This window comes from Phodopus roborovskii, unplaced genomic scaffold, assembly GCF_943737965.1.
Source record: "Phodopus roborovskii unplaced genomic scaffold, PHOROB, whole genome shotgun sequence".
Lineage (NCBI taxonomy): Eukaryota > Metazoa > Chordata > Mammalia > Rodentia > Cricetidae > Phodopus > Phodopus roborovskii.
This window is the reverse complement of record NW_026126482.1, coordinates 5,034,015-5,061,213: the sequence shown is the minus strand read 5'-3', so window position 1 is coordinate 5,061,213 and position 27,199 is coordinate 5,034,015. Positions and strand designations below refer to the sequence as shown.

General features: G+C 44.6%; 1 protein-coding gene across 1 annotated transcript in view; it reads right to left on the bottom strand.

The window, feature by feature from the left end:
• The window catches only part of Ubqln1 (ubiquilin 1), a 32,970-nt gene extending 5,975 nt beyond the window's left edge, over nucleotides 1–26,995 (bottom strand). Inside the window, exons 1-6 of the mRNA XM_051194183.1 lie at nucleotides 26,770–26,995; nucleotides 11,114–11,265; nucleotides 8,586–8,701; nucleotides 5,976–6,229; nucleotides 4,799–4,957; nucleotides 4,476–4,710 (exon numbers count right to left, since the gene is read on the bottom strand). Of these exons, the coding sequence (XP_051050140.1) occupies nucleotides 4,476–4,710; nucleotides 4,799–4,957; nucleotides 5,976–6,229; nucleotides 8,586–8,701; nucleotides 11,114–11,265; nucleotides 26,770–26,922 (1,069 nt within the window). The 5' untranslated portion in view covers nucleotides 26,923–26,995. The remainder of the gene's footprint in view (nucleotides 1–4,475; nucleotides 4,711–4,798; nucleotides 4,958–5,975; nucleotides 6,230–8,585; nucleotides 8,702–11,113; nucleotides 11,266–26,769) is intronic.
• Nucleotides 26,996–27,199: the final 204 nt, after the last annotated feature.

The window sequence follows — 27,199 nt, the reverse complement described above, 5'->3', positions numbered from 1 at the left end:
AACAGCTAAGTTTCAAATTGCAGTTTTTGTGAAGCATGTGCATCCTACGCTACCCCTCCCACCGGCAAACCCTGACCTAAAGGGGTCAGAACCTGATAAGATCACTTAGCTCAGCTTTCAGATCAACCCTTATTTTACTCAGTGATGTCTCCAAGGCACAAGAATTCTGACACTTTCGAGGCCAGCCTAGTAGACAGAGTGAGTTCCGGGACAGCCTGGACTGTTTCTCAGAGAGACTGGAGGAACCCTGACATGGCACTTCAAAGACACCAGAGAACAGAAAGAAGTGAGTGTGCCTCCTTCAAGTGAAGACCAGCCCTGACGCACCCAGAGGAGGAGAGTTTAACATTGACGGAACTATTTAATTCTTCACCTCCACTCTAGGTTTTGAACTAATGCCCCTTTAAAGCATTTTACTATCTTTCTAATTTGCTCCAAGTCTTGTGTTTGTGGTGTACCTATATTATCAAGTTTCAAGTAGCTTCTTCCACACTCCAAAGTTCAAAAATATTGTTAAGAGTTTGGCAAACTACAGCCTACAAGACCGACCAATCTGGCTTTCATAACCTGTTTTTTATCTATCCCACAAAATCAACATGGTAGAAACTGGAAGCCACTGAAATCCACGCTCAGCGATTTAAGTGTCATTTTGCAGGATTTTCGAACAAATTATGCTGACTATCGCTGGGTGCTTTTACACTAGAAAGGCAGGGGACATCTAAAGGGACTGTGTGTCACAATGCTCCATATGGCTTTATAGTGTGCCACAAGAAACCTCTCTAGCACCCTGTTTTTCTTAATCATAAGTGCAGATTAATCATATAAGTAAAATAAGAGAAGCAAACTGTTAATACCATGGGTTTGAGGCACAGTGGAGTATGGATTACTTTACCAAACAAAATGGCTGCTATGTATCAAAGAATAAAACATACACAGACATTATCAGACTAACCATGTATCAGTACATTCCAGCCAGGCAGGAGAGCACTCAGGAGGCCCAGGTAGAATGTTAAGTTCCAAGCTGGTCTGTTGTATATGAGACTTAGTCTCAAAAAAACAGGGTCGAGAAGATGACTCAGCAGTTAGAGTCGGTCTCTATTTCAGAGGACCCAGACTCAAGTCCCAGGACCCACATGACAGCTCACAACGGTCTATAACTCCCGTGCTAGATGCAGAGCCCTCTTCTGGCCTCTGCAGACACATGCAGGTAAAACACCCACACACACTGGCTCATGGATGAGATTAGTCTTCTGTTAAATGAGAACACCCAGTCAATGTTATGGGTGACATTGAACATTAGAAATTAGATTTTACCAGAAACTGAAGTTTCTCCATGGACTTAGCATGCCAACTTACACATACTGTGTAACTAGTTCTGTAGACCAGGCTGGCCTCAAGCAAGCAAGCAAGCAAGCAAACAAACCAACCAACCTCAAATCACCAACTCAGTAAGTCCATCCAATAAAAAGCTGAGCAGACAGTTCTCAAAAGACATACAAATACTTGAAAAGTTCATCAACCTTGGGCATCAGGGAAATGCAAATTAAAACTGTTTTGGGATTCCATCTCATTCCAACTAGAATGTTCAGAAAACACTGGCAAAAAGGACAGGGCAAGAGACCTTGGTCACTGCACGTGCCATATAACCCTCTGCAGCCCCTACGGAAATCAGTATAAAGTACCCTAAAAAAACTTGAAAACAGAACCACATGACCCAGCTATGCCCCATTCCTGGGCACAAACCCGAAAGACTCTTAAGTGGCATACTGTTGTGTTATTCACAACAGCCAGGCTAAGCTAAAGAGCCACCCAGATGTCCACCAACAGACAGAGGAAGTGAACCATTCATGCAATGCAAGTTCACACAACTGTAAAGAATTACAATGTGCAGGGACAAGTATAAAGGCAACTAGAAACCCTTATGCTGAGTGAAAGGAGCAAACTGAGAATCACTTTCTCTCACATGGGAACTAGCTATAAGGCTGCTTAACCCATGAAAAGGGTATCAGAGAGGGGAGAAAGAGGTCTTAACAGAGGTGTAAATAGTTGAATACATGCAATAAATAAGCAGAAGTTGGAATTAATTGGGAGATGGAAGGAAATCAGTCTGGGAAATGGACATGAAGGAAGACAGAAGGGAAGAGGAATAAGAAAAAATGTATAAAGATTCATCATATGCACAAAACTGTCACTGTGAAACCCAATGAGACACTTTATCTGTGAAGCCTTGGCTGTTCGGAACTCATAGAAGTCTGCCTGTGCCAGCCTCCCGAGTGCTGGGATTAAAGGTGTGCACCACCTCACCCAGCCACGTAATGCTTTTTATGCTAATCTAAAAATAACTTAACCTCCTTCTGCCACACACAGATCTCATACCTCTCCATCGAAGATTCTGGTTCATGATGTCTGACATCAAGATCCCAAAACTTGGCTTTTTGGGGTGGGAACTGGTCACTGTTGCCTAGCCTGGCTGTGGTCTTCCACATTCAAGTAGTCTTCCCCACCTCAGTCTCCCAAGTAGCTGGACTATGGACCTGAGCTTGGCTGCAAAAATCTGCCAGTTAACACATCTGGCAGCTGTTCTACGCCAGCTATGTTGGACCTGGCCTTTGGACTGATATTTGAGAATCCATAGGTATAACTCATAAGACCAACTAAAACCCAGAAGATAAAAACAATTTCTCTTCACACTATCATAGTAGGATGTGCGATTACAAAACTGCTTTAGAAATCAATAACACTCTTACTGACGATGTACAATTAACCATCAGAAAAATTTCCTTCAGGGAAAAAAAAAAAAAACAAAAAAACCAAAACCTCTCACATAACAATGGGAATGAACTCAGGAAGAAAGCAGGTAATTAAAGAGACTTACAAAATGTTAAGTGAGAAGCAACGAGAAATCTGAACACCTCAATCCCCAGATTCCAGCCTTCATGGAATACAGCTAGCCACAAAAGCAGAAACACACACCAATAGAACTGAAAAAATTGTTTCAAAAAGCACGGAAGAAAGGATCCCACCAGCAGCAGTTACCTGAAGGTGTAAAGTCAAGACCAATCTTTTCGGAGTAAGATGGACATTTCCTCATCCCCCGACTATGCTAACGCTGGAGCGGGGTGGTTCACACATCACACTCACCTCACCTCAGCAGCAGTCATAATCTTCAAGTCCCTTCTGGCCTCTGCTCAGATCCAACTCACAGTGCTTTTACCTTTCCTGAATCTCAATTCTCTTTTCCACGCTCCATGCCTAATCCTCACGCACTACACCTTATCTACAAAGTACTGGAACCTAGGCTGAAGGGGGGATGGGATGACACACACGTGATGATGAAGCTTACATCCCCAGAGGAAATACTTCTCAGCCAAACAGAAATACACAGGCAGACACGACAGAAGTACACAGTGTGTAGTCTATGAATACCTAAAGATCGCTTGCTGACTGCCTCAATGAAAGAAGCAAGACATGGAAATGTTTGAATTAGTGTGGCAACAACTTATGTTAGACATCTGAATCTGCATTTAACAGTGTAATGGTATACTCGTGGTAATAATTAGGGCCATCTGTTTTACTATTCCATCAGTTAGTAGGTACGTGGCATATTTTCCTATTTTTTAGTCACTCAGCCATATTCCATGTCCTGGGTCACTCAAATAACCTCATAATCAAATTCCTTTCATTAATTCTGACTCTTCCAACAACTCCTCCGTAACTGTGACAAAATGTTGGGACAGAAGACAATTTAGAAGAAGGGTTCATTATGGCTCATGGTTCTGAAGACAGTCCACAACAGCATGGAGTGAGTCTGTGGCAAAGCAGGACAGTTCATTATCATGGCAGCCAAGAAGCAGGGAAGGAGCGTCCTAGGATCCACCTCTAGTGGCCTACCCCTCTCCTAAAGCTTCCAATACCTTCCAAAGCAGTGCCAGCTGTGAGGGCACTCTGTTCCAGTCATAAAACCCAGCGCATGTTCTGTGAAAAGCACCCAGGATGACTTCATTATCACCTTAAAACAGTATGCCTCTGTTTAATTTTCCCAGGAATGAGCTCTGGAGATCTTCTGTATGACATGGTAACTACATACATTTAACCATATTTCAAACAAATATGTACATCAGAACATGCTGTAGGGGCTAGACATAGAGCAGCAAGTAAAAGGAAGAGCTTATTGCCCCTACAGAGAACCTGAGCTTAATCTCAGCACCCACATGATGGCTTGCAATCTTCTAGAACTCCAGTTCTAGAAGGATCCAACATCCTTTTCTGATTTCCACGGGCTCCTGTACACACTCACTCTAAACAGATATTTAAGGCAAGTATGTTATACCCCATAGATATATACAGTTTAAAAATTCTATCCCTCACACAATCCCAAAGCCTGCAACAAAGAGTGTTCATAAAAGAGATGCCAGCGAAAGGAATAGGCGGCGTCAGCAACAGTTTCACTGTCAGTGCAAGGCGCACACACACACCTCCTGCTCCAGGCACCAAGCCGGGTCCTGAGGTACTCTGCCCAGCCGGGGTACTGGCGGCGCCTCCAGCAGAGCCGCTCACAGTGCTAGTGGTGCTACCAGAGGCTGGTGAACTCTGGGAAGTCTGCGGAGCCCACGGGTTGGGTAGTGGATCCCTATTTTCTGTTCGAGAAGGCTGACTTCCTTCACCTGAGGAAGTACTGCTCACTAAGGAAGCAAATGGATTACCACCAAACTGAAAGAAAAGAAAAACATATTAAGAGATACAGCGCTACTTTTCAGGGAAACAACTTTTCGGCCTGTGCCTTGGAGTGGTCAGTCACCTGCTCCTGTGCAGCGTTCAGCATGGGCTCCTGGATGTCTGTGTACATGCGTCGTAAGGCATTGTAGCCGCCTGGGATACTCTCTAGGTTGCTCAAGGCTCGGTCCTGGTTCCTCATCATTTCCTGCATCATTGCTGGATTTCTGGCAAGTTCCAACGTCTAAGAAAGAAATCTCCATTTTTAAAAAAGAGCACTGAAATAGCAAGGAATCCATCCCTTCAGTGTTTAACAAAACTTTATGAGAAGCCACTGACTTGGACTAGCTCCTGTACCAGGCCCCAGTCACTTGTGCTAAGGGCCAGGTAGTCAAACTAACTTTATAAAACAGAGGATTCCAGTCTAGCTGAGTCAGCGTCCTAACTCTACCAGGAAAGTGACTGTGTCACTCTGCCTATCTTTGCTGTCCTCACCAACTCTCTGCCCGCTAGGAAGCTGGACTCACTCACTCAGTTCATGCAAACACTAATTCTATCTTACAGCATGAGGTGCCATCCAACTTTAGAACCATAAAAACCAATTAAGAGTTTTAAACCAAATCTGTTATAATATCTAAATTAGGAAAGTACTTCTTAAAATTCCTGGTGGATTTCATCTCTAAAAACAATACATATCCATGGGATATCACAAAACAGTTTGAGTGAATGGTACCTCTCTAAAAATGGACTTTTTTTATTTCTTAAACCCCCACCCCCATGTTTTTTGAGACAGGATTTCTCTATGTAGTCCCTGCTGGCCTCAAACTCACAAGAGATCCTCCTGCCTCTGCCTCCCAAGTACTGATATAAAGCTGTGAACCAACATGCCCAATTCTAAATGTTTTGACTGAAATTTTTTTTTCATACACTGTATTGACAGTGTTTCCCCGCCCCCAAACTGTTTTTGTAACGTGTGAGGCAGAGGCAGGCCGCTCATGGCGCCTTTCCACTCTGCACTCTAAGACCCTTCTTAGACCCACAGCACAGAGGAGGGACGGGCATGGGGGCCACATCTAATGAGTGCTCCGTAAATAATTTCCAAGCACAGCAGAAAGGTCACAGTTCAAATAGACCAAACTCATATTAGTGTTTTGCTGACTTTCCTTAAACAATGGTTGGAATTCTCTTTAACTTTGCAGTACATACATAGGCAATCTCTGGAAGCACAGAAAGTAACATACAGGAAATACTTCTCTACATGCCTGTCTCATTATGTCTGGATTGTTGAGCATGTGGCTGATCTCCGGGTTTCTCTGTATCAACTGCTGCATCTGTGGATTGGCCATAATCAACTGTCGCATCAGGTCAGGGTTGGAAAGCATGCTCTGAACGAAGGGGTTTTCCATGATCTGCACCATCATCTCAGGGTTCGACAAAAGCTGCCGTTGCATCTGGCTCTGGAGTTCAGAGAAGTTGGTGGTATTTAAACCCAAACTACTCAGACCTGCAAGTCCTCCTTACAGGATAAGAGAGAAAAACAAAAATGAAAATCAAAAGCTTGTGGTAAACATGAATAATTATTAACTCAACAATACACAAACCATTTAAAACAAAACAACTTCTCTCATTCATTTTTATGCTATTAGGATATACTTACTATTATACTCCAGCTTTCATTCCTATGCTATGGCTTAGGTATGAAGTGCTGCCCCCAAGCCTTGACCCTCAGCTGGTGACACTGATGAAGGTGACTGTAGTGCTAATTAATGGCTTGTGGCTCAATGGACTATGCAGTGCAGTACATTTGAAGGGACTTCCTGCTGCTATGGACAGACGACTTCTATATCTGAATTACAAACACATACTTGTACTCCACACTGGGGACAAAACTCTGCAGAATACTCAATAAGACCGTACAGCACACGCTGCTAATGGTTTGTCCCAACCTAAGCTCACCCACAGCAGACCAGATGGCCCTGCCATTACAGCACTGACATCAAGCAGACACTAATTATTCTCAGGGTTTCAAGAAGTGGAATGGGGACAAATGAAAGGCGTAACACGGGAGACACAGACCTACCGGCCTCGTGGCTGACCATCTGACCAGAGAGGCAAACCTAAGCTCTGAAGTGATCAACTACCTAGTTTCTGTCCCCCCCACCCCATATCATCTGCTGGCAGAAGATAAGATGGGCCTCCTCCGATCACAGCTTACAAACTCAACCTGCCTCTTCTCATTCGCCTCTGTGGTGACAGGCTCGAGCTCCGGGACTGCATTACACTGTGAGGGAAGCAGCTATCTGTACACCCTCCTTGCCACACCACAGGCCTTAATGCAGCAACTGTCCATCAGTTGAACCATGTGCCAACAACTTTTCCTCGTTTAAACTGTGCCTTCCCAGTGTTTGCCACAACGGACCCCACCTCCCACGCCAAATACACCCTACAATCAAACTTAGCCACATTTTCAACTTTGATACGTAACAGAACCAACTAGACGTGTTATTTTTAACCTGCCAGGTATTAGACAACATATGTGCTTCTTCTTGATCCCCTCACAGGTTCCTAAAAACACAGGCATTTTGAATGCTTTTGTTATGACAGCAGGGCCTGAAGACCGCTCCGCTGGTGGAGGCTAACAAAACAGGGTGATGGCCAGCGCCATCAGAGAGCCCGAGGGGTTAAGGTGGCATTTTCAGTCCCGCCAACCGTCATGGCGGGAGGAGAGCAGCAGCTGGAGACGCCTCCTGTGCAAACCTGAAACGCTTCCATTTGTTGTTAGTATTGTGTGTTGTAAAGCGATCTATGCCATGATCTAAAACCTGTGTGCCATATATTGGCATACTATAATGGGCTACCCAAAAATTCTCAGGAAAAGGGTAAAGGGTAGGATGTATGGTTCCTAACACGTGAAAATGACCCTAAGAAAAACTCCAAAGCACTATACTAGCTATGGCCTTTGGGGATTGATACCAACATTAAGCAATTCTTTTATTTAGCCCAACTTTTGCTAGCTTCAGAAGATTTTTCCTCAACAACATCTCAACATATGCAAATGAGTTAATGACTAGCAGTGTGGAGCTGGAGAAGTTCGGGTAAGGTGCTTGTGGAGCACACAGGGGGACAAGGCAAGGGCAAAGGGACTGAGGTGAGGGCGAGGGGAGGGAAGTACTGGAGTTAACTGTTTTTTATTTCATGTGTATGAGTGTTTTGCTTTCATGTATGTATGTGCATCACATGCTTGCACTGTGTCCATAGGGTCAGAAGAGGGTGTCAGATCCTTTGGAACTGGAGTTATAGATGGTTGTGAGCTACAGTGTGGGTGCTGGGAACCAAACCCAGGTCCTCTACAAGAGCAGTGAGTCATCTCTTAACTACTGAGCTATCTCTCCAGCCCCTAGGATAGTTTCAAAGTAACTAATGTAGTTCCACAGTGATTTTGTTTGCCTACAATCTCCATACCAGGAAAGCCAAGCACAAAGACCAGAGTTCAAGGCAATACAAAAAGTTAACAAGTAACTAGTGTAGTCCACTCAAGCCTTTCTTGTACAAATGAAAAATGATCACTCACTTGATCACACCTTATCGTCAACTAACTATATCTCATAGGCAATTATGTGATAGTCAGATTTCTAGGTACACATAGCCTACATTTCTTTCATATAAAACAGAAGTATGTCATTTACTAAATACAAATGTAAGCCAATCAAACATATTGTATCTCAAACACAATTACAGAAGTAAACTATGAAAAAATTTAAAAACTGTTTAAGTGAGTTATGCTTTATCCTGTCATTTTATCTAAAACTACCCCTGAAGAGAATCTTTCAACCCCACACCACCAACACTACCACCACCAAAACAACACTCACCTAAGCCAAAAGGGCCGTTAGCAGCAGGACCAGATGTGGGGTTACTATTAGGAGATGATGTATTGGTCACATTGCTTTCAGTGGTGTTTGTTTGCTGAGCTGAATTATCTTGAGGCCTAGTGAAAATAATCAAATCACAATGTAAGATGTACAACTCATTATTTTTGAAAGCATTTCTAAAATTCCATAGCCAGAAACACAGGGTAAGCTCTCATAAATAGAACTGTCATGGACACACTGTCTGAAATGGATGAGCATTAGGAACAATACTGGAAGCAATAAACTGTGTAGAATTACTTCCGCCCATCCTCTTTAAGGTGAGCGCTCCGTTACTTTCACCACAACCCCCACAGAGCTCAAACACTTAGACCATTTTCAAGTTCCACAGGGTTGGGGCAATTTAACTTCAGCCCATGGCACTGTTAAAAGTAAAACAAAACTGAAGACACTTTAAGGGCTGGAGAGATGGCTCAGTGGTAGAGAGCACTGGCTGCAATTCCAGAGGTCCGAGTTCAAGTCCCAGCACCCACAACTGAAACTCCAGTTCCAGAGGATCTGATGCCTCTAAAGGCAGTGCACTCATGCACATACCCATGTGTACACACACACACACACACACACACACACACGCGTAAAGATAAAAATAAAATCTCAAAAAGACAACACTTTAATTATTTTAAAAGCTGGCAGGCTGCTAAGGCATTGGCTGTGACAAAGAAGAGTTTGTGAGGGGCTGGTTCTGCCATTACTCTGCAACCAGCCAAGAGTGGATGGAGGCCATGTCCCATGTCCCTTCGGCTCTCAGGATACTGACACAATGGTCCAAGGTGCTGGAGTGTCCCCAGGAACCCATGCTAGGAGACGGAAAGGCTGGAGACCTGCTATCAGCTAGAGGGAGACCCTGTCTCCTGGAATGTGACAACTGGATAGAACCCTTGTAGGAGAGGCTGAAGCTGAGACAAGGGTGGCCCACAGGCGGGACCTCACTTTTCACCGGGACTGCTTAGATAATGCCTCCAGTCCTCTATTTAAACCCGGCGTTTCCTCAGGACCCTGGAGAAGGGGGTGGGGAGGTGGTCTTGGTCTTCAGCATTACTTGCCTGTTTAACACAACGGCTGAGGACAAGGTGGAGCCAGCTTGCTAAGGAGGCCAGGCTGCGGCTGCGACACTAAGTTTGGGTGTCAGCATCACTTAGAGAACTGCAGGACTTCACTAGAGAACCTCTCTCGACTGACACCAGGTGAGACTGGGTCTCACCACTCCATTCACTTGAACACCTTAGAAATCGTAACCTGCCTGACACCTGCTTGGAAACCCGGCACCGATCATCATGTATGCCTTTGTATGCTGTGCAGCACAGTTATCTACATGTGTCCTCAGTAAAGCTGCAGCATAGTCATGTGAGAAGTTATCAAGGACACAGAAAAGCACAGGAAGAACACATTTCCTTATCAGCTCTCTGGGGAACACCAGCACAAAAGCCTGCCTAAGATGAGTACAAATGGCTTAAAGCTCCTAGAGCAAACCTGTAATCCCAGCATTCAGGAGGCTAAGGCAGGAGGAGCATGTTCATAGCCAGCTTGGACCAGACTAATGCCTATCTCAAAAAGAAAGCGAGCATGGCAACAAATGTATGCAAGTCCAGGCCTTGGGATGCCAAAGCAGCATGGCAATAGACTCAGGCTGACTCGGGTGTGCAGCACAGCAAGCCATGGCTAGCCTTAGAAGGCTTTAGTCATTTACTCCATTACATTAGCTCAGGTATTTGCATAGCAGAATGATATAATAAAACTCCATATTCAAGTAAGTCCGATGAAGCAAATGATGAAACAAAAATTTAAATGATATTCAGACAGTGATAGAAAAAAAGAAAATCCCCCACCCACACCCCCATCAGTGGCACCAGGACCTAACCCAGCATGAACTGTCTTTGGAGTCCATTCCCTACGCTGGGGGAGAGGCTTGGTCCTGTCTCAACTTGGTATGCCAGACTTCACTGACTCCCCAAGGAAGGCCTATCCCCTCTGAGGAGTGGTTGTGGGTTAGGGTTAGGACGGACGGGAGGGGAGGAAGCAGAAGGGAAGGGAGGAGGAACTGGGATGGTATGTGAAATGAAAATATCTGTTAAATAAAAGTTTCTCTCAAAAAATGATCACACAATAAATTATGATTGACTGTGTCTGTGTCTACTAATGTTACCAAAATCATGTCTAAAACTTTCGTAAAGCAAAGAGAACAGCTAAAAAAAATTGTTACCTAACTCAAAATATTTTTTCCATAATGCCAGTTAAATTATCTAAAGTATTAAATGAGCAACTGCCCTAGATTTGCACCCCAAGCCTCTCCACAGGAACATTTACCTAACAAACAAACATGCCAGAACCAGTACTGGCTTAAAGCCACACTGCTATTTTCCACCTAAACACTCTGCTATCAACATAAACAGAGGAAAATACTTTAACCATTTAAATACTAATGATAAGGAAAGCCCCTTAAAGCTGACACTGGTTATTTTAGGAAGACATACCTGTTCTGTGTTTTGATGACGAGGTGAACAGTAAGTCCGTCATGAATTCCATGCTGACTCAAAGTATCTTGATCTTTTAGAATTTTTCCAGCAAATATCAACACAAGTTGGTCAGTATGAGATTTGAAACGTTTAGAGATTTCTTCTTTGAACTGAGTGAGATAAAGTGACATACGTGTGTTTAGTAATAGGTCTGGACAGACAGGCCCTACCACCCTGACAGTACAAGCACTGCATCTCCATCTCAGCGCCCCACTGAGGCATCCAACGCACGGCCTTACTTCACGTGTGTTAGAGATGAGCGCACTGTGCCCAAGACGGACACATGGTGTGTGTTCCCTCCTTATGCCAGCAGGACCACGTTGGGGGCCACACTCGGCTCTGGTTAAACTCACCGTGCCCTGGGCCCCACCTGCAGCCCGTCTTTTCAGTTCAATGCTCTCGGCCACCTTTCCTCACTAGCTACCACTTCTTTCAGTCAACATGCATTAACAACCAAGCAGTACTACGAAAAGACAAAAATCAATTTTTTTTCTGGAGAGAATCAAACTATACACAGAGAAAGCTCAAAGAAGAGCTGGCGAAGGCTTCCCAGAACTAAAAATCAAAAGAAAGATTGAGAAAGAATCAGGGAAACACGGAGAACTGTTTGCCAGAGAACAGGACAGCCTGCAAATGCAGTTAAAGATGGCAGCAGCGCAGGAAAAGCTTACTCACATGGACCATGTCTTCAGTCTCTATGAAAATACCCACAGCACACAGGCTCTGTGCAAGTCAGAGACCCTGGCAGTGTCCTGGACCCACGCTGACTACCTAGAGCAGCACAGGCCCACTCTAGAGAAGAGAACCCCGACTCCCCACTCTATGCAGCAGTAGGTGGACGCGCACGATGACAAAGAAGCAGGGCGTTTTGTAACCAACAAGGATGAGTGCCCCGGCTTATCTGAAATTCTGGAAGCAGCCAGCTCATCTGTAACACCTGCAAGTGGCCCCAACCCCAAACACCCCGAATCTAAAACTGCTCCAAAACAATCAGAAACTTTGAGTGTCCCGTTTATTATCACTCAAAAGGTCTCTGATCTCAGACCATTTCAGACAGGAAAGCCCAGCAGCCATCCGTGTGCCCGAGGCTTAGATCCTCCAGGAGCAGGGAATGAAAGTCAGGGCTACAGACAACACAACACAGCCACACACTATCAACCAGAGAAGCATACAATTCCCAGGGTTCCACAGTCATCTACAGATGGCGCTCCCCGCCCAGCCCTGACACTGTATACAGAGCTGTCGTGTTTTCTTTGGTTGGCTTTGTTCTGACACTGCATCTGTCTCTCTGTAGCACATGGTGAGTGACGACAAACTCAGTCCTGGCATCACAGGCTCAAGTACCTCCTCACCCAACAACCTGGAGATTACAACCTGCTTTCTCAACTCAAGAACACAGCCAGCCTTCTGAGAAAGTCCAACAAAGCATGAAGATAGAACTGTACTACAGTAAATATTCTAGAACTTTCTCCTCTGAGTCCCCCTCCTTCCATTTGAAACTATATGACATGCATAATCTTTTTTTGTCATTGTTGTCTCAAAATCAACTGTTTTAATCTTAAGTTCAGAAAGTCCTTTTAGTTTTATCTCCCTCACATTCTGAAGTAAATCGTCTAAAATAAAAAAAACAAATAAATAAAATCAAACCACTGAGCTGGCAAAATGGCTCATCAAGTAAACACGCTCACTGCAAGCCTAACAACCTGAGATCTACCCGTGGGACCTACATGGGGGAAGGAGAGAACTGGCCTGTGACTTTCACATGTGTGCTTCGACGTGCATGCTTGTGTATGCACACGCGCGCGTGCACGCACGCACACGCACACAATTAATACAGTCATATGGCATTTTACAGTGTTTGGTGACTTGAAGCTAAGATGCTAGGTCTAAGGTGTGTTCCTATGCTTGCCTGCCTCTACACTCCCATTAACAGAAAATGATGTCTTTAAGCTTTACTGAGTTATAACTAATGAGCTTTTGGAGCCAGCATGGTCTACATAGGGAATTCCAGAACAGCCAAGACTACACAGTGAGATCCTGTCTCCAAATATGTATCTCTCACATCCCACATAATTTGGCCACTTAGGTGTACACTCCAAAGATCTTTAGTGTATAATCAGAGACAGACTGCAATGACTGCGATTTCAGAGCATCTCATTAAGTCACAGAGGGACCTGTACCTTCAAGCTGTCCCTTCTTTATAAACTCATCACTTCCACACCGTTTCCTAGGAAGCACCACTACTTTACTCCCAGTATCCATAGACTTGCCTATTTGGGATCATTCATTCCTACGGGTAACCCACTCACTCACACAGTACACGGCCCTGGGTACTGACATCATTCCTACGGGTAACCCACTCACTCACACAGTACACGGCCCTGGGTACTGACATCTTACACTTGACACTGTATTTAAGGTACTGCACACGAGGGTCCCAGAAAGAAAAGCATACCTGTATTCCACTGTAGATAATTATCTTTAGGTTTTAGTTTCTTTGAAAGCTATTCACTGTTCACTTCTGTTCCTGTCTGACCTAATATCCTTAAATCAAAATCTTTAAAAAGTATTAATGAGCTACTAGCTTATCCAATCAAAAAACTAAGAAAGCATTATACAGTATCTGAAACCTACAGCAATTTCCTGAAAGATAAAACTAGCAAAACAGTCAATCTCTTAATAGAAACAGGAGAAACATTTCAACTCATTTCACAAGGTCCTTATCACCAGAGACAAAAACTAGTAAAGTTAGTGAAGAAAACCAGCATTTCTCCAGAATAGACTAACACCATCAGATCTAATTCAGCTGTGAGAGCACAAGGGGCTGGGGGTGAGGCTAGTAACATGATCAAATGCATAAACACACAAGCTACATCGTCAACACTGCAAAGGCATGTTGACAGCATCACTTCATAGCAAAAGGCAGCACATTAAGAATTTTTTAAAAAAAGCATCTTAGACTATATAGAAGTGTCCCTACAGAATAATGACAAGTGCATATGTTAACTATGAACCCTAAGATCAGTAACAAAGTGGAATGTGTCAACCTGGGGACACCGGTCTTCAGAGTCCTTGCCGATTCAAGAAGTTGGAAGGAGAGAAAGAAAAGAGCAAGAAGCTCCTACCAGTCTCTGGCCATTTAAGAACACAACTGGACGCAACTTAAAAACAGCTTATCTTTTGGGTAGTGGAGGTGGTGGCAGTGGCACACCTTTAACCCCAGCACTCAGGAGGCATAGGTAGGCGGATCTCTTGAGTTGTGAGTTCGAGGCCAGCCTTATCTACAGAGTTGCTGGACAGCCTGGGTTACACAGAGAAACCCTGTCTTGGGAGGTGGGGGGATTAGAAGATGAACAACAGACAAAAGGCATATTTTGATAAACAGATATTGCCCAAATATAGAAAGCACTCATAAAATTTGACAGTAACAACCCAATTTTAAATGGGCCAAAGCAGACACTTCACCAGAGATACAGATGACAAATTAACATAAAAGACGCTCTCCCATCACACCTGGAAGATGTAAAACTATAGCAAGGAGACCAGCAATAGACCCGCATTAAAACAGTCAAAACACAGAGTACCAACACTACCCAGTGCCGGCAAGGCCAGGACCAGCAAACGGCCTTCGCTGCAGTGAGAAGGCCGGACGAAGAGCCAGTGCAGCAAGCAGACTGGCTGTTTCTTAGGAAAAAGCACACGCTCAGCACGAGACTCAGCAACTACCCCTTTATGTCTACTGCAAAGAACTGAAAGCTGTTCACAATAAAACCTTCATGTGGATCTACAAAGGCGGCATTCAGTCGACAAAACCTGGAGGCATCCAAGGTGTTCTTTTGATAAAATGTGCTGCGTTCAGGTAATGAAGCGGTCAGCACTAGAGCTCTCAGGTCATGAAAGGGTAAGGAGAAACTTTACATGTATGTTACTAAGCTGACTACTATGTGACTCGCGCTCACTGATGAAGCCAAGGGCCCTCTGCAAGCTCGGCAAGTTCTACGTTCTCTACCACTGAGTAGCATCACCTCCTAGCCTGTCTCCTATGGAATTACAAACTTTGTTGTCAAAGAGAACTAGTTACCTAGAGTTTTACATTCAGTAAAAGGTTCCTCAAATTAAACTGAAATATAAAGACAAGCAAAATAGCTCACAGGATCTTTTCTATACTCACATAAACAAAGAATGTGACACCTGGCAGGCAAACAGGTTAGGAAATGTAATAGGTTCCTTCAAGCACAAGAAAATGACCCTGGATAAAAGAATAAAAATGAAAAACTACAGACAATGCTTAAAGCCAATTTTACAAAGCCATTATAAATCTTGGGTCACTTGACAGGGTCCAAGAAAAGGAATGGGAAATCCAGGGTACACAGCGTTCAAGATTCTATGCATTCATTATTTTAGAAGTAGCAAGGACTTCCTGATTTGAACAATTTATAAAATTCATAGACAGACCTCCAAAGGATATAAAAACAGTATACATCTATCAACCTAATAAAGGAGACAAATGGAATAATGCAAAATACTTGATCTGAATGAAAAAACAAGCAACAAGCAAAAAATGGAGTGCACAAAAGAGGCAGAATAAAAAAAGAGCCAAATGTGCCTGGGACCACAGGGTATACTGTATACAAACACTGACCACCAGACTGGGTGTTAAAATCCAACATCTTATATTGCCAAAGAGAGAAATTTAGGGCTTCGGATGCAGCTCACCAGTTGGCAGTGCATTTGTCTAACACACAGGTGTTCCTAGAGGAGAGCCTCAGCATCACTCAGCAGGGGTTGGAGGGAAGGAGCTGATAATATGGATATGGCCAGCAGGTGTGGGGACACACCCCTTTAAGCTCAACACTTGGGAAGTGGAGGTGAACAGATATATGTAGCATATCAGTAATAGCCAGTCTGATCTACATAGTAAGACCCTGTCTCAAAAACAATACAAGTGACTTACCCACTTCCACAATAAGCATCTTTTGAAGCACATTTAACAAAACAGGCCAGACACCAGGTCACATCTTGTTGACACATTTCAAAAATTGAATCTTATCAAGTATGTACTTCAATGACATTCAATTAAACAATACAAGAAAGATACTACCTCCTAAATGTAACAAAAAGAGCTAACAATCTCTCTCAAACACACACACACACACACACACACACACACACACACACACACACACACACACACCACAATAAGCCATCATCATAAAGAGGGAAGAAGTCATAGATAAAACAGTTGCCACGCAGATAACCAACAGCAGAGGGGGCTGGAGAGACGGCTTGGCCGTGATGTGCCCCCATGCTTGATAAAGGATCTGAGTTTGGTTCATCATAAGCAACAGGGCAGCCTACAACCATCTCTATCTAACTCTGGTCCAGAGGGTCCAGCACTCTGCCTGGCTTCCATCGCACACATGCACGCAAAACATTCATCCACATACATTAATAACAGTAAATCTTTTAAAAAATAACAATAGAGAGCACAAACAAGGATTTGATAAACGTGTCCTACAAATCAGCAAGAAACACAACCCAAATGAAGAATGGTGAAGGGGATCCCTCCATGGCGGAAGGTGCTCTTCCCTGTCCACGGTTAGAAAACTGTAAATTACAACCAGAAACCATCACTAAATGTGCAGGGCTTGCAGAGAGCGTGAAGTAACTAGATACACATAAACCTCAGGCTGAAGTGGAAGTCAGTTGGCTTTATGAACGAGTTTCATGGTGCATACTGGATTTGATTTCCAAGACCTTACTTTTACTTACTCCAGGTTCATGATTTTACCAAGTCACATTCAAGGCAGTTCCAAACACTTACATTAACCAAATAGTGAAGGAGACTAAATCTGTTTTCTAAAGAGTGTGTGGGTCTGGGGATGTGGTTCAGCAGCAAGCTTGCCTAACACCTGCATGCACTAGGCCCTACATTCAGAACTTAGCGCCACACAAACTAGGCAAACTACTTGCAATCCCAGCACTCAGGAGGTCAAAGCAGGAGGACCAGTCATCCTTGGCTACTCAAGAGTTCGAGGCCAGACAGTCTAGACCAATCATGAGCTCCTGCTTTGGTAAGAGACCGCGTCTAAAGGCAGTTAAGACCCAGAGCAACAAAGAACCTGTCTCAAGCCTCCACATGCTTGTACACACATGTATGTGTGCCTGCACAAACACACACAATCCTTTATGTTAACCATCATGTTATTGCACAGCTACTATTATTTTCTGGTACCATATTACCTCATTCAGTGTTTGTAACAGAATCTTGAAAACAACAACAAAAAGCAGAACCCTGACAAACACATATGAAGTCACCTTTTCTCAAGAAGGGCTGTTAACAATTAGTGTCGGACAACAGGGTCCCACCTCACTGGGCCTCTTGGTTTTGAGGCCCCTCAGGTGTGAAGTATGGGCTCATGACGCCTCATGCTGATTCAGAAATGGGGGGGGGGCAGAGGCACCTGCTAAGAACATTGTTTGCATTCTTCTCAAAGGGAAACTTCTCAAAGGGCTGACTCCTATGATTTAGCTCTCAGAAAAAGCTTAAGTATGGGGCTGAAAAGATTCACAGTGGTCAAAAAGCACTTGTTGCTCTTGCAGAGGACCAGCTCCAAGGGAATCAGACATGTCCTGTGGACACCCCCCCACACACACACACTAAAAACACATCTTTAAGGAAAAAAAAATCACACTGCCAGGCTACAGTGTAGCATGTCTCTAATCCCAGCACCTAGGAGGTAGGTGGATCTCTGTGTTTGGGGCTGGGTGCTCTAGAGAGCAAGTTCTAGGACAGCCAGGGCCATACAGAGAAGTGCCATCTCAGGACTGGAGGGGAAAGGGGAGGAAAATCTCTATTTGTAAACTTGGCTTTAAAACCTCTGGATACTGAACCAAAGAGAATGAAGGAAAGTAAAACAACCAATTCCAACTAATTGAGGTAGTATCAAAACTATTTCCGTGGCTGGTGACAGACAGGGTTCAGGAGGTATAAACACTTGTCATGCAAGCCTAAAGACCTGAGTTCAATTCCTGGAAGTCACGGTGGAAGGAGAGAACTGTCTCTGAAGTGTTCCTTGACCTTGGCATGCATGTATGTGTAGGTTCGCATACACACACCTGATAGGAGATGCCATTATGTAAATATGTTTCTCATACTGGTTAATGAATAAAGCACTGTTGGCCAATAGGAAAGCTAGATAGGCGGGACTAGGAGATGAGGAGGAAAGAGAAAGTAGTAAGGAGGAGCCAAGATGGAGAGACCTGGAAGACCAGACACCGGCCCCACTGCCCGGTAAAAAGACCACGTGAAAATATATAGAAACGGGTTAATACTTAAGACAAAACTAACCGATAAAAAACTAGTACCTGGCCAACAAAATTATATCAAATACAGAGTCTCTGTGTGTTAATTGGGGCTGGCGCATCGGCGGGTCAAGACTGGCGGTGGGCGGAAAAACCGTACTCCTTACACACACCTCCCTCTGAAGGAACCCCCCCAAAAAAAACAGAAACAAAAAAGCAAACAAAACCCATGCAAAATCTGAAACACTTCTGATCTCAACCATTCCAGATAAGGAATTTGCAAACTGTGCCTTCATTCTTATATTTTTGGTTGTGAGCCTAGCCTTTATTGGCTGAGCCATCTCTGCAGCCCTAACCCTTCATCCTTAAAAGGTTAATATGATAGTTAATACTATCACCCTGACAGTACAACAGACTAAGATACAAACTTCTGCATGACTCTGAAGAAGTTTCTACACTAGCTAATTAAGGTGGAAAACCTATCCCAGCATTCCACAGTGATGTCCTCGGCTGAATAAAGAGGAGGAAGCAAGCAGATCCCATACAATGTGCAGATACTTCCCTGTGCCCTTCCCTCCACGACGGGTGTGAAAAGGAGAGCCAAAACGAACCCTTCCTTCCCAAGGCACCATTGTCAACTCCCCCCTTATTTCTTCTTCTTCTTAAATCACAGCACTCAGAAAAATGTCAAGGTGACTTAGGAAGTCTTGAGAGGAAGGTATTATGCTTTGGATGCCTGCAACAAGCACAGAGGATATGACTGTTACTGGCAACAGTCATAAAAGCTGGTGTCAGAGGACAAGACAGTGCCTGGGTGGCTGCCAGCTGTTGGGATGGAGGAAAGAAGTGCTCAATGGCTACAAGCTTCAACTCTGCAAGAAAGAGGGCATGGGTCCCGAAAGGGACAATACTGTCAGCCGCACAACTTTTGCATTTACTGCCACTCAACTCCACACTCACAGTGAAGAGTTAAAAGGGGGCTCTGAGATGCTAACTGGCTGAGGGCAGTGCTCTTGTGAAGGACCCCATTGGGTAGCTCACAACTACCTGTAATTCCAGCTCTAAAGGCTCCCATATCTCTGGCCCTTCACTCATGTGCACACACTACATACCTACCCACATGCAAGCATATATTTGCACAATGTAAAATTTGAAGAACTAAATCCAAAATTTTTTAACCTTAACAAATGTTAAAAGTTCAGCTTTATTGCTTGCTAAGAAAATTACATTTGTTCCTTACACCATTCTTTTAAAGAACTGTTTATTTTATGTGTATGGTGTTTTGTCTGCATGTATGTCTGTGTATCACATGTGTACCTGGTGCCTGTAGGGACCAGAAGAGGGAGTTGTAAGCCACCATGTGGCTGCTAGGGACCTAATCCCAGACCTCTGCAAAAGCAGCCCACAGAGCTCTTCCCGGCTAAACCCCCTTCTAATTCCCTAACATCCTTTCTAATAGGCCACTCTTGTTACATAGTAAAGGATTTCCAGTGGACATTGTAACAAGCTGCAGGAGCTTGCAGTTTCTGTAAAGGGCTACAGGAAGTCTATCTTGATTCTAGAAGCCAGATGGCTCTGCTGTGAAAGGAGCCAGCCACACAAGGTACAGAGGCAGGCAGGAATTGGCCTGCCATAGTTGCAGGCCTCTGCCTATGAAACCCAGTAGGTGACAGCTTCTTAATTTTTTAGTAATTTTTGAAGCAGTTTAATACGGTGGCTTGAAATCTACACTGTGAGAATATTTACTGCATACAATCAAGTAAACATTCCAAATCTGAGCTTTTTTCCCCTGGAGAACTGACAGACAATTATTTACCTGCTTAACACAGACTCAGCAAAAACTTGATTTCCCTACACATCTAAAAATTTACCAGGGTCAGTGAGATGGCTCAGCAGCTCTTTGCAGCCATGCCGGATGACCTGAATTGGAACAACAGGACCGGCAGCAGAGAAGAGACAGAAGCTATTCCCACAGGTTGTCTTCTGATTTCCATCTGTGCCCTGGCCTGGTACACACGCCCACACATACAAAAGAAATGTAAAAATCATCATTTACAAACCATCTCTGATATAAAATGGTGAACACTGAAATTATCTATGAGCCCAAGGGTTTCTCCAGCTGAGAAATGAGGAGCAGGGGACATGGTTAGAGGTGAGAACACCTGTTATCCAAGTTCATGAGTGATTCCACAGCCAAAGAGCCAAGTCCTGAGGGCTGTCCTGATCAGCACACAAATACGATTTTTGTTGGTTTTTTCAAGACAGGATTTCTCTGTGTAATAGCCCTAACTGTTCTGGAACGCTGTAGACCAGGCTGGCCTCCAACTCACAAAGATACAGCTGCCTTTGCTTCCTGAATGCTTGAATTAAAGACATGCACCACCACCACCGCCGCCCAGCTCACATGTAAACTAAGTCAAAAAGTTGAGCTGGGCCCGGTATGGTGTTTCACACCTTAAAATCCCAGCACCTGAGGTAGAGGCAGAGGATCTTTTGTGAGTTTAGGATCAGCCTGGTCTATACAGAGAGTTACAGGACAGCTAGGGCTACTTAGAGATACCACATTTCATAAAGAGTTCTGAGCTAGGAGAATTGGTTAATTAATTAAGGAAGAAAAGCTTAAGATGAGGCTTCCATTTGTATATGCTTCACTCAGTACAAGTTCTACAATGGGTATGTAATATTAACTACATATTACTGTGCAAAATGTTCCAAATTCATCCATAAACACAATGTTTATGGATGGCGTCGATACTATGCACCAGGTTCTAGGAACAAAACAAATAATCACAGCCCTTTCCTAGCAGAGAAGCATTAAGTAATCATAACTATGTAATTTTGAACTGCAGTAAATTATGACACACATGCGTGTGTTAATGGCATCTAGCCTAGGCAATCAGGGATACTCTGGGAAACTGACCTCTGTTCTGCAATTCAAGGGATTGGTGGGAGCCGATAAAGAGTAGGAAGCAGGCTAGAGCAAGCTGTACTCGTCCCAAGACAGGGAGGGAGTAAATGGAATAGCAGGTCAAGGGTACAGAGACAGCAGGGCTAACCAAAAAGATCAAGGAGCCCTGCCACTAGCTTAGATTTTAAGATAAATGGAAGTTTAATTTTGGTGAGGGATTTTCAAATTGTACTCTGGAATAAATGGGAGGGGAGAAATAAAGAGAAGTCAGAGACTGCCAGTAAGCTACAATGTAATTCCCAGGCAAGAAGCCATGGTAACTTAGTGGGCCAGGCTCTTATGTCTTAAGCGATTACCTGTCATTTAATTACACTGCTCCAGCAATTTGTTATGGACACACCATTTCACCCAAGAGCTGTTTATGCACATCTCATCTACTGGTATTATACTGGAAATTGAAACTAAAATCTAAAATGTCAATTCAAAAACTCTTTCCATATTACTAGTCTTCAGAAAAGGCTGCAATTTTCTAGTAGAGAAAGTTGTACCCAGGTGACCAAGAGAGCTCAGTGTTGAGAGCAAGGGCTGTTTTACGGGGATCTGGGTTCTCAGGACCCATATAGCTGTTCACAACCATCCCAACTCCAGTCCTAGAGTATCCAACACCCTTTTCTGGCCCCCACAGCCACCAGGCACATGTAGTACATCGACGTACATGCACAAAACATCCACACATTAAAGCTGTTTTTTTTTTGTTTTTTTTTTTTTTTTTGGCACTGTTTTAAATTGTTTCTATACTCACAAGGCTGTGGGGAGGAGAACACACAGGACAAGATGCACAGTGGAGATCAGAGAACAACCTGAGTCAGCTCTCTCCTTCCACCACACAAAGCTGGAACTCAAAACTGTGGCTGCCAGGACTGACAAGTCCTTAACCACCGGACCATCGAGCCAGTCAATGTTGAAAATCACTTCAACAAGTGACAGCTGGTTTTTCCAGTGTGTTGCAACTAATCCATAATCTCAAAACCTGCCAAAAATAATTTGTGACATTTAAAACAAAAACAAAACAAAACAAAACAAAACAAAAAAACCCCACATCTCTAGCCCATCGGTGGTGGTGCACACCTTTAATCCTGGTACTTGGGAAGTAGAGGCAGGCAGATCTCTGTGAGTTTGAGGACAGGCAGGGCTACCCAGAGAGACCCTGTCTCAAAAAACAAAACAAAACCCAAACAAAAACAAACCACAACATCTCAAAATTACTATGACATAGCCATCCTAAAAGGGTATTAGTAATAATTAACAACATCTTAGTGGCACTCAACAGCCTCTAGGACAGTTATAATCAAAGACGGACAATAGCAAGTGTCAATGAGAAAGTAGTAATTGAAACAGCCTGTTCAGAAAATACTTTGGCAATTTCCCAGAGAGCCAAACATACAGTCACTGTGTGACCCAGCAACTCCACTTCCAGGTCTATACCCAAGAAAAACGAAATCTTATGGCTACAATAAAAGCACATGTAGAATGAGTGTTCACAGAGACATTATTCACAAAAAAACCCCAAAAAACCAAATTTACACGTCCAATAGGTGATGAAGAAATAAAATGCGATACACATCCATACAGTGGCATATTACTAACAATAATATATAGGAAATACTTGGAGCAATTTTGAGATAGTTCAGAAGGTATTTGATTTCACACCTGGTACCATGACTTCAATCCCTAGGACCCACACATTACCTTTCTGATTGCCATACACACAAATTACACATATGGAAAGTAAACAAATGCTTTGTTGAAGGCCAGCCTGGGCTCTACAGGGAAAACTTGCTTCAAAAACTAAACAAGGATGCTGGTGGCTGCGGCGATGGTGGTGCAAGCTTTTAAGCTTTTAATCCCAGTGCTCCAGAGGCAGAGGCAGGCAGATCTCAGTGAATTAGAGGCCAACCTGGTCTACAGAATGAGTTCCAGGACAGTCAGGACTGTTAACAGAGAAACCCTGTCTTGAAAAACAAAAACAAAAAAACCCTTAAAAAGTCCCAACCTAAAACAAGGAAGAGTATAGGGTTTCTTTGTGGGGGTGGGGATTATATAAGCCCATGAATGTTTGTAGTGGCTTTATGTATGAGACCTTTTCCTGCTACTTATGAGTTCTTACAGGCAGCTTTGAGAATTCCAAGATTCTCAGAGAAAGGAGGGTGTAGGGAATGGAGGGGAACTTGAGCATAACTGTTGAAGGTGGGCCCTTTTTGATGAGGTAGGTTACAGTACTTGTAGGTCACAAAGAACCCTGGCATTAAGTCATGAGGGTATAGAACTCCCATGTCCCATGCTCATCCTGATGCTAGGAGCCACATGTGGGTGGCGTTTTAAGTGTGATTTGCCAGCAGGGTGGGTGGTGTCACACACCTGTAATCCAAGCACTCTGGAGCAGAGGCAGAAGGCCTCAATTTGAGGCCAGCCTGGTCTACAGAGTGAGTTCCAATCAGGATAGCCAGGCTACATAGAGAAACAGAAACAAACAAACCAAAAAACCCCAAACAAACAAATATGATTTGCCGAACAGCGTAAGCTTGCACTACTATTCTTTTCCTCCCCACCCTCACAGGTTAAGAGTTTTCAGAATAAAGTATTTCCCAACATCAGCTGCCATCTGAGATGTCAGGGGCACTGGGGGCTCAGCCAGGGCCTCCCATATCTGAACCACACGCTCCAACACCGAACATGACCCCAGCTCCATTCACAATCACTAAGCATTTTTAAAGGAAATCCTACTGCCACCAAATACTACTCATGAACAAACTCTAGTCTACAGCAAACATCAAACCTACTAAGTTCTGGAAGAAAATTTTGAGTTACAAAATGGTAGACCTTGTCTTATGCTACAAATAGAATTTTACAAATACAGCCCCTATCTACGCTTTATCTTTTTCTTGTACATTTCTAAGTGTACCCCTTACCCACTCGGCAATTTGATGTGCTTTCAAATTTGTAGTGCAGGTGTAAGCTTTTAACTTTTATCACATTTTCTGTTTCCACAGAAAACAGACAAAACTTTAAACATTAAGCAATATCAGAATAAGTTACTCTAGGAAAGCTTTACTTTTACCTGTTAAATCATTTTTAGTTACAGCATAGTAAAATATAAACTTCCATGGAATTTAAAATTTTAGTGTCACTCTTACAAAAAAGAAAAAAAAATCTTACAGATCTTCACATACTTTTTTTCATTTGTATTATTTCTAATGTCCTGAAATAAAATGTGGAAGTTGTCAGGATGATGGAAACTGGGAAGTCTTATAAGACTCAAGAGCTTCATAATTTAATAGTGCTACACATTAATTAAATGGCTACAATAAAAAACCTGTTCATAGCAAATATTAACAAAAACACAGAACATGAGAAACACATCCATATGCTGTTGGTTGTTTCTTATAAAACTAAACAGACACAGAACTGGCTGGACCAGGTGGTGCAGGCTCTTAATCCCAGCACTTGGGAGGCAGAAGCAGATCAATCTGTTGAGTTTGAAGCCAACCTGGACAATGAAGCAAGTCCCAGGACATCTGCGGCTACATGATGAAACACTGTCTCAAAATAAAACAAAAACAAAAAAGCAGGACACCTTGGCACAGCCCTTTAATCCCAGCACTAGGGAGGCAGAGGCAGGTGGATCTCTATGAGCTGGAGGCCAGCTGGCCTAAGAGAGAGTTCCAGGACAGCCAGGGCTGTGTCACAGAGAAGCTCTTCTTGTCTCCCAAAACCAAGAAAAAAAAAAAAAAAAAAACCAAACCTCAAAAGTAAACAGAACTACTCTAATGCAGATAAAGGCACATAGTCTGACTTCTATGAGACTATTAACAGGAACTACAAGCAGCTGAAAAAAAGACCCTGGGCAGTGATTGTGGCATATCCGTGCTATGGAAAACCACGCAGCAGTTAGGCCCTCAGCTGGGGACATGATTCAGTGGCAGACTGGAGCCTGCGCCTACTGCGCAAATATGGGGGGGGCAACATTCACAAGGATGAATCTCAAAAAAAATATGCTGAGTGACTGAGGGGGGAAAAGGTCTTCCCCAAAAGACTGCATTATATGCGACGACCCTGCTTATGTGATCTTCCGGACAGGAAAACTCAGTCTCTGGTGGGGGAGACAAAACGAGTGACTTAAAAGGTGAGACTTTCCAAAGCTTTCAGATCAACTGTAACAGGCTACACCTAGTTGTGCACTTGGCTGATACAGGTGTAGATGGATTTGTGAAAACTGATTAAGGCAACCATGTGCATCTCACTGCACCTCAAATCTATATTCCCAAGTTAACACACAAACACAGGGCTTATGTGCCTTATAAGGCAATACTGGTATATTTACAACTTAAAGGTGTATTTTAGAATAAGAGACACATAATAGGGCGAGTGCAGGAAAATGTCAATTGTGCACGATGTACACACATGATGGAAAACACACTTTTTATAGCCGCGTTAACAACGAAGGATGATGATTGGGTCAACAGTACTTTCAGCTGACGCCACACACCCTCCTGTTTCACAAAAACCGACTTCACCTTTGGAACTGGATAAACGTTCAGAGAACCTAGACGCACATTCCAGAGCTTGCTAATTGCGTCCTAGCATAAAACTGTTCACAATGTTTCAGACTGTCAACAATTCGAGTGCTCTAGAATGTGCTGAACAGATAAACGCGATACATTCTACCGGGACTCTTAATGAGTTGCAAAATCTGTTTTGCCTGAACGTTGTTTAAAGCAACTGTTTGTCCAGTAAGATTTCCCATTAACACCAATGTTGTCCCATGGCGTTCGGCTGCGACCACTAAACACCCAGCCGGGTCCCCCCACCCCAAAACCAAACAATAGCCTGTCCAGCGACAGGCAGCTGAGCGATGGCGAGTGCACCCAAACACAAACATCAAGTCGCCTGTGAACCCAAGCCGGTTACTCTCCTCCTCCATCAGGCGTGAGCTATTAACAATGTGACTGAAAACGACCTCCGCGTCATAACGCTTCGCATAAAAGGCTGCCAGGTGGGAAAGACTTCGGCGTTCAAATCCCAGATCTGCGCCTGCACGTGCTCCTCACCCCCAAACCTCTCAGACTGGCAGGCAGGTAAAACAATGACACCACCCACCCCACCCCCAAGCCAGCCGGGCCAAAGGCCGGCCGAGAGCCGCCCGCCCGCCCGCCCGCCCGCCCGCCCGCCGGCCGCTCCTTTGTCAGGAGCGGGGCCCCGAGGCCCGGAGCTCGGCGGCACAGGCGGCACAGGCCGCCCAGACCCCGGCCCGGCCCCGCTGCCGCCCGGCCCCGCTGCCGCCCGGCCCTGGCCTCCCCACCGCGCCGAGCGCCCGGCCCGGCCCGGCCCTGCGCGGCCTCACCTGCTGGACCGAGCTGTCCTCGGGCACAGCGAACTCCTCCTTCTCCTTCGGCGTCTTCACCGTGACCTTCATGATCTTGGGCTCCGCGGGGCCGCCGTCGGCCGCACCGCCCTGCGCGCCCGGGGGGCCGCCGCTCTCCGCGCTCTCGGCCATGGCGGTGACTCAGGCGGCTGCGGCCGGGACCCTGGGGGCTGCGGCCGGGGCGGCGCGGCGGGGCGGGGCGGGGCGGGGGCGCGGCTGCGGGCCGGGGCGGGCGGGCGATCGACCGGCTGCCGTGCGGACGCGGCGGACGCGGGCACTGTCGGCGTCGCCGCCGCTTCCTCCTCCCGCACCTCCCCCACGTCCGTCGCCGGCGCCGCGCGGGGCACGCTGGGTAACGCGCTGGCCGCCGCGCAGGCTCATGGCGGCCGGCTGCGCGAGGCACGCCGGG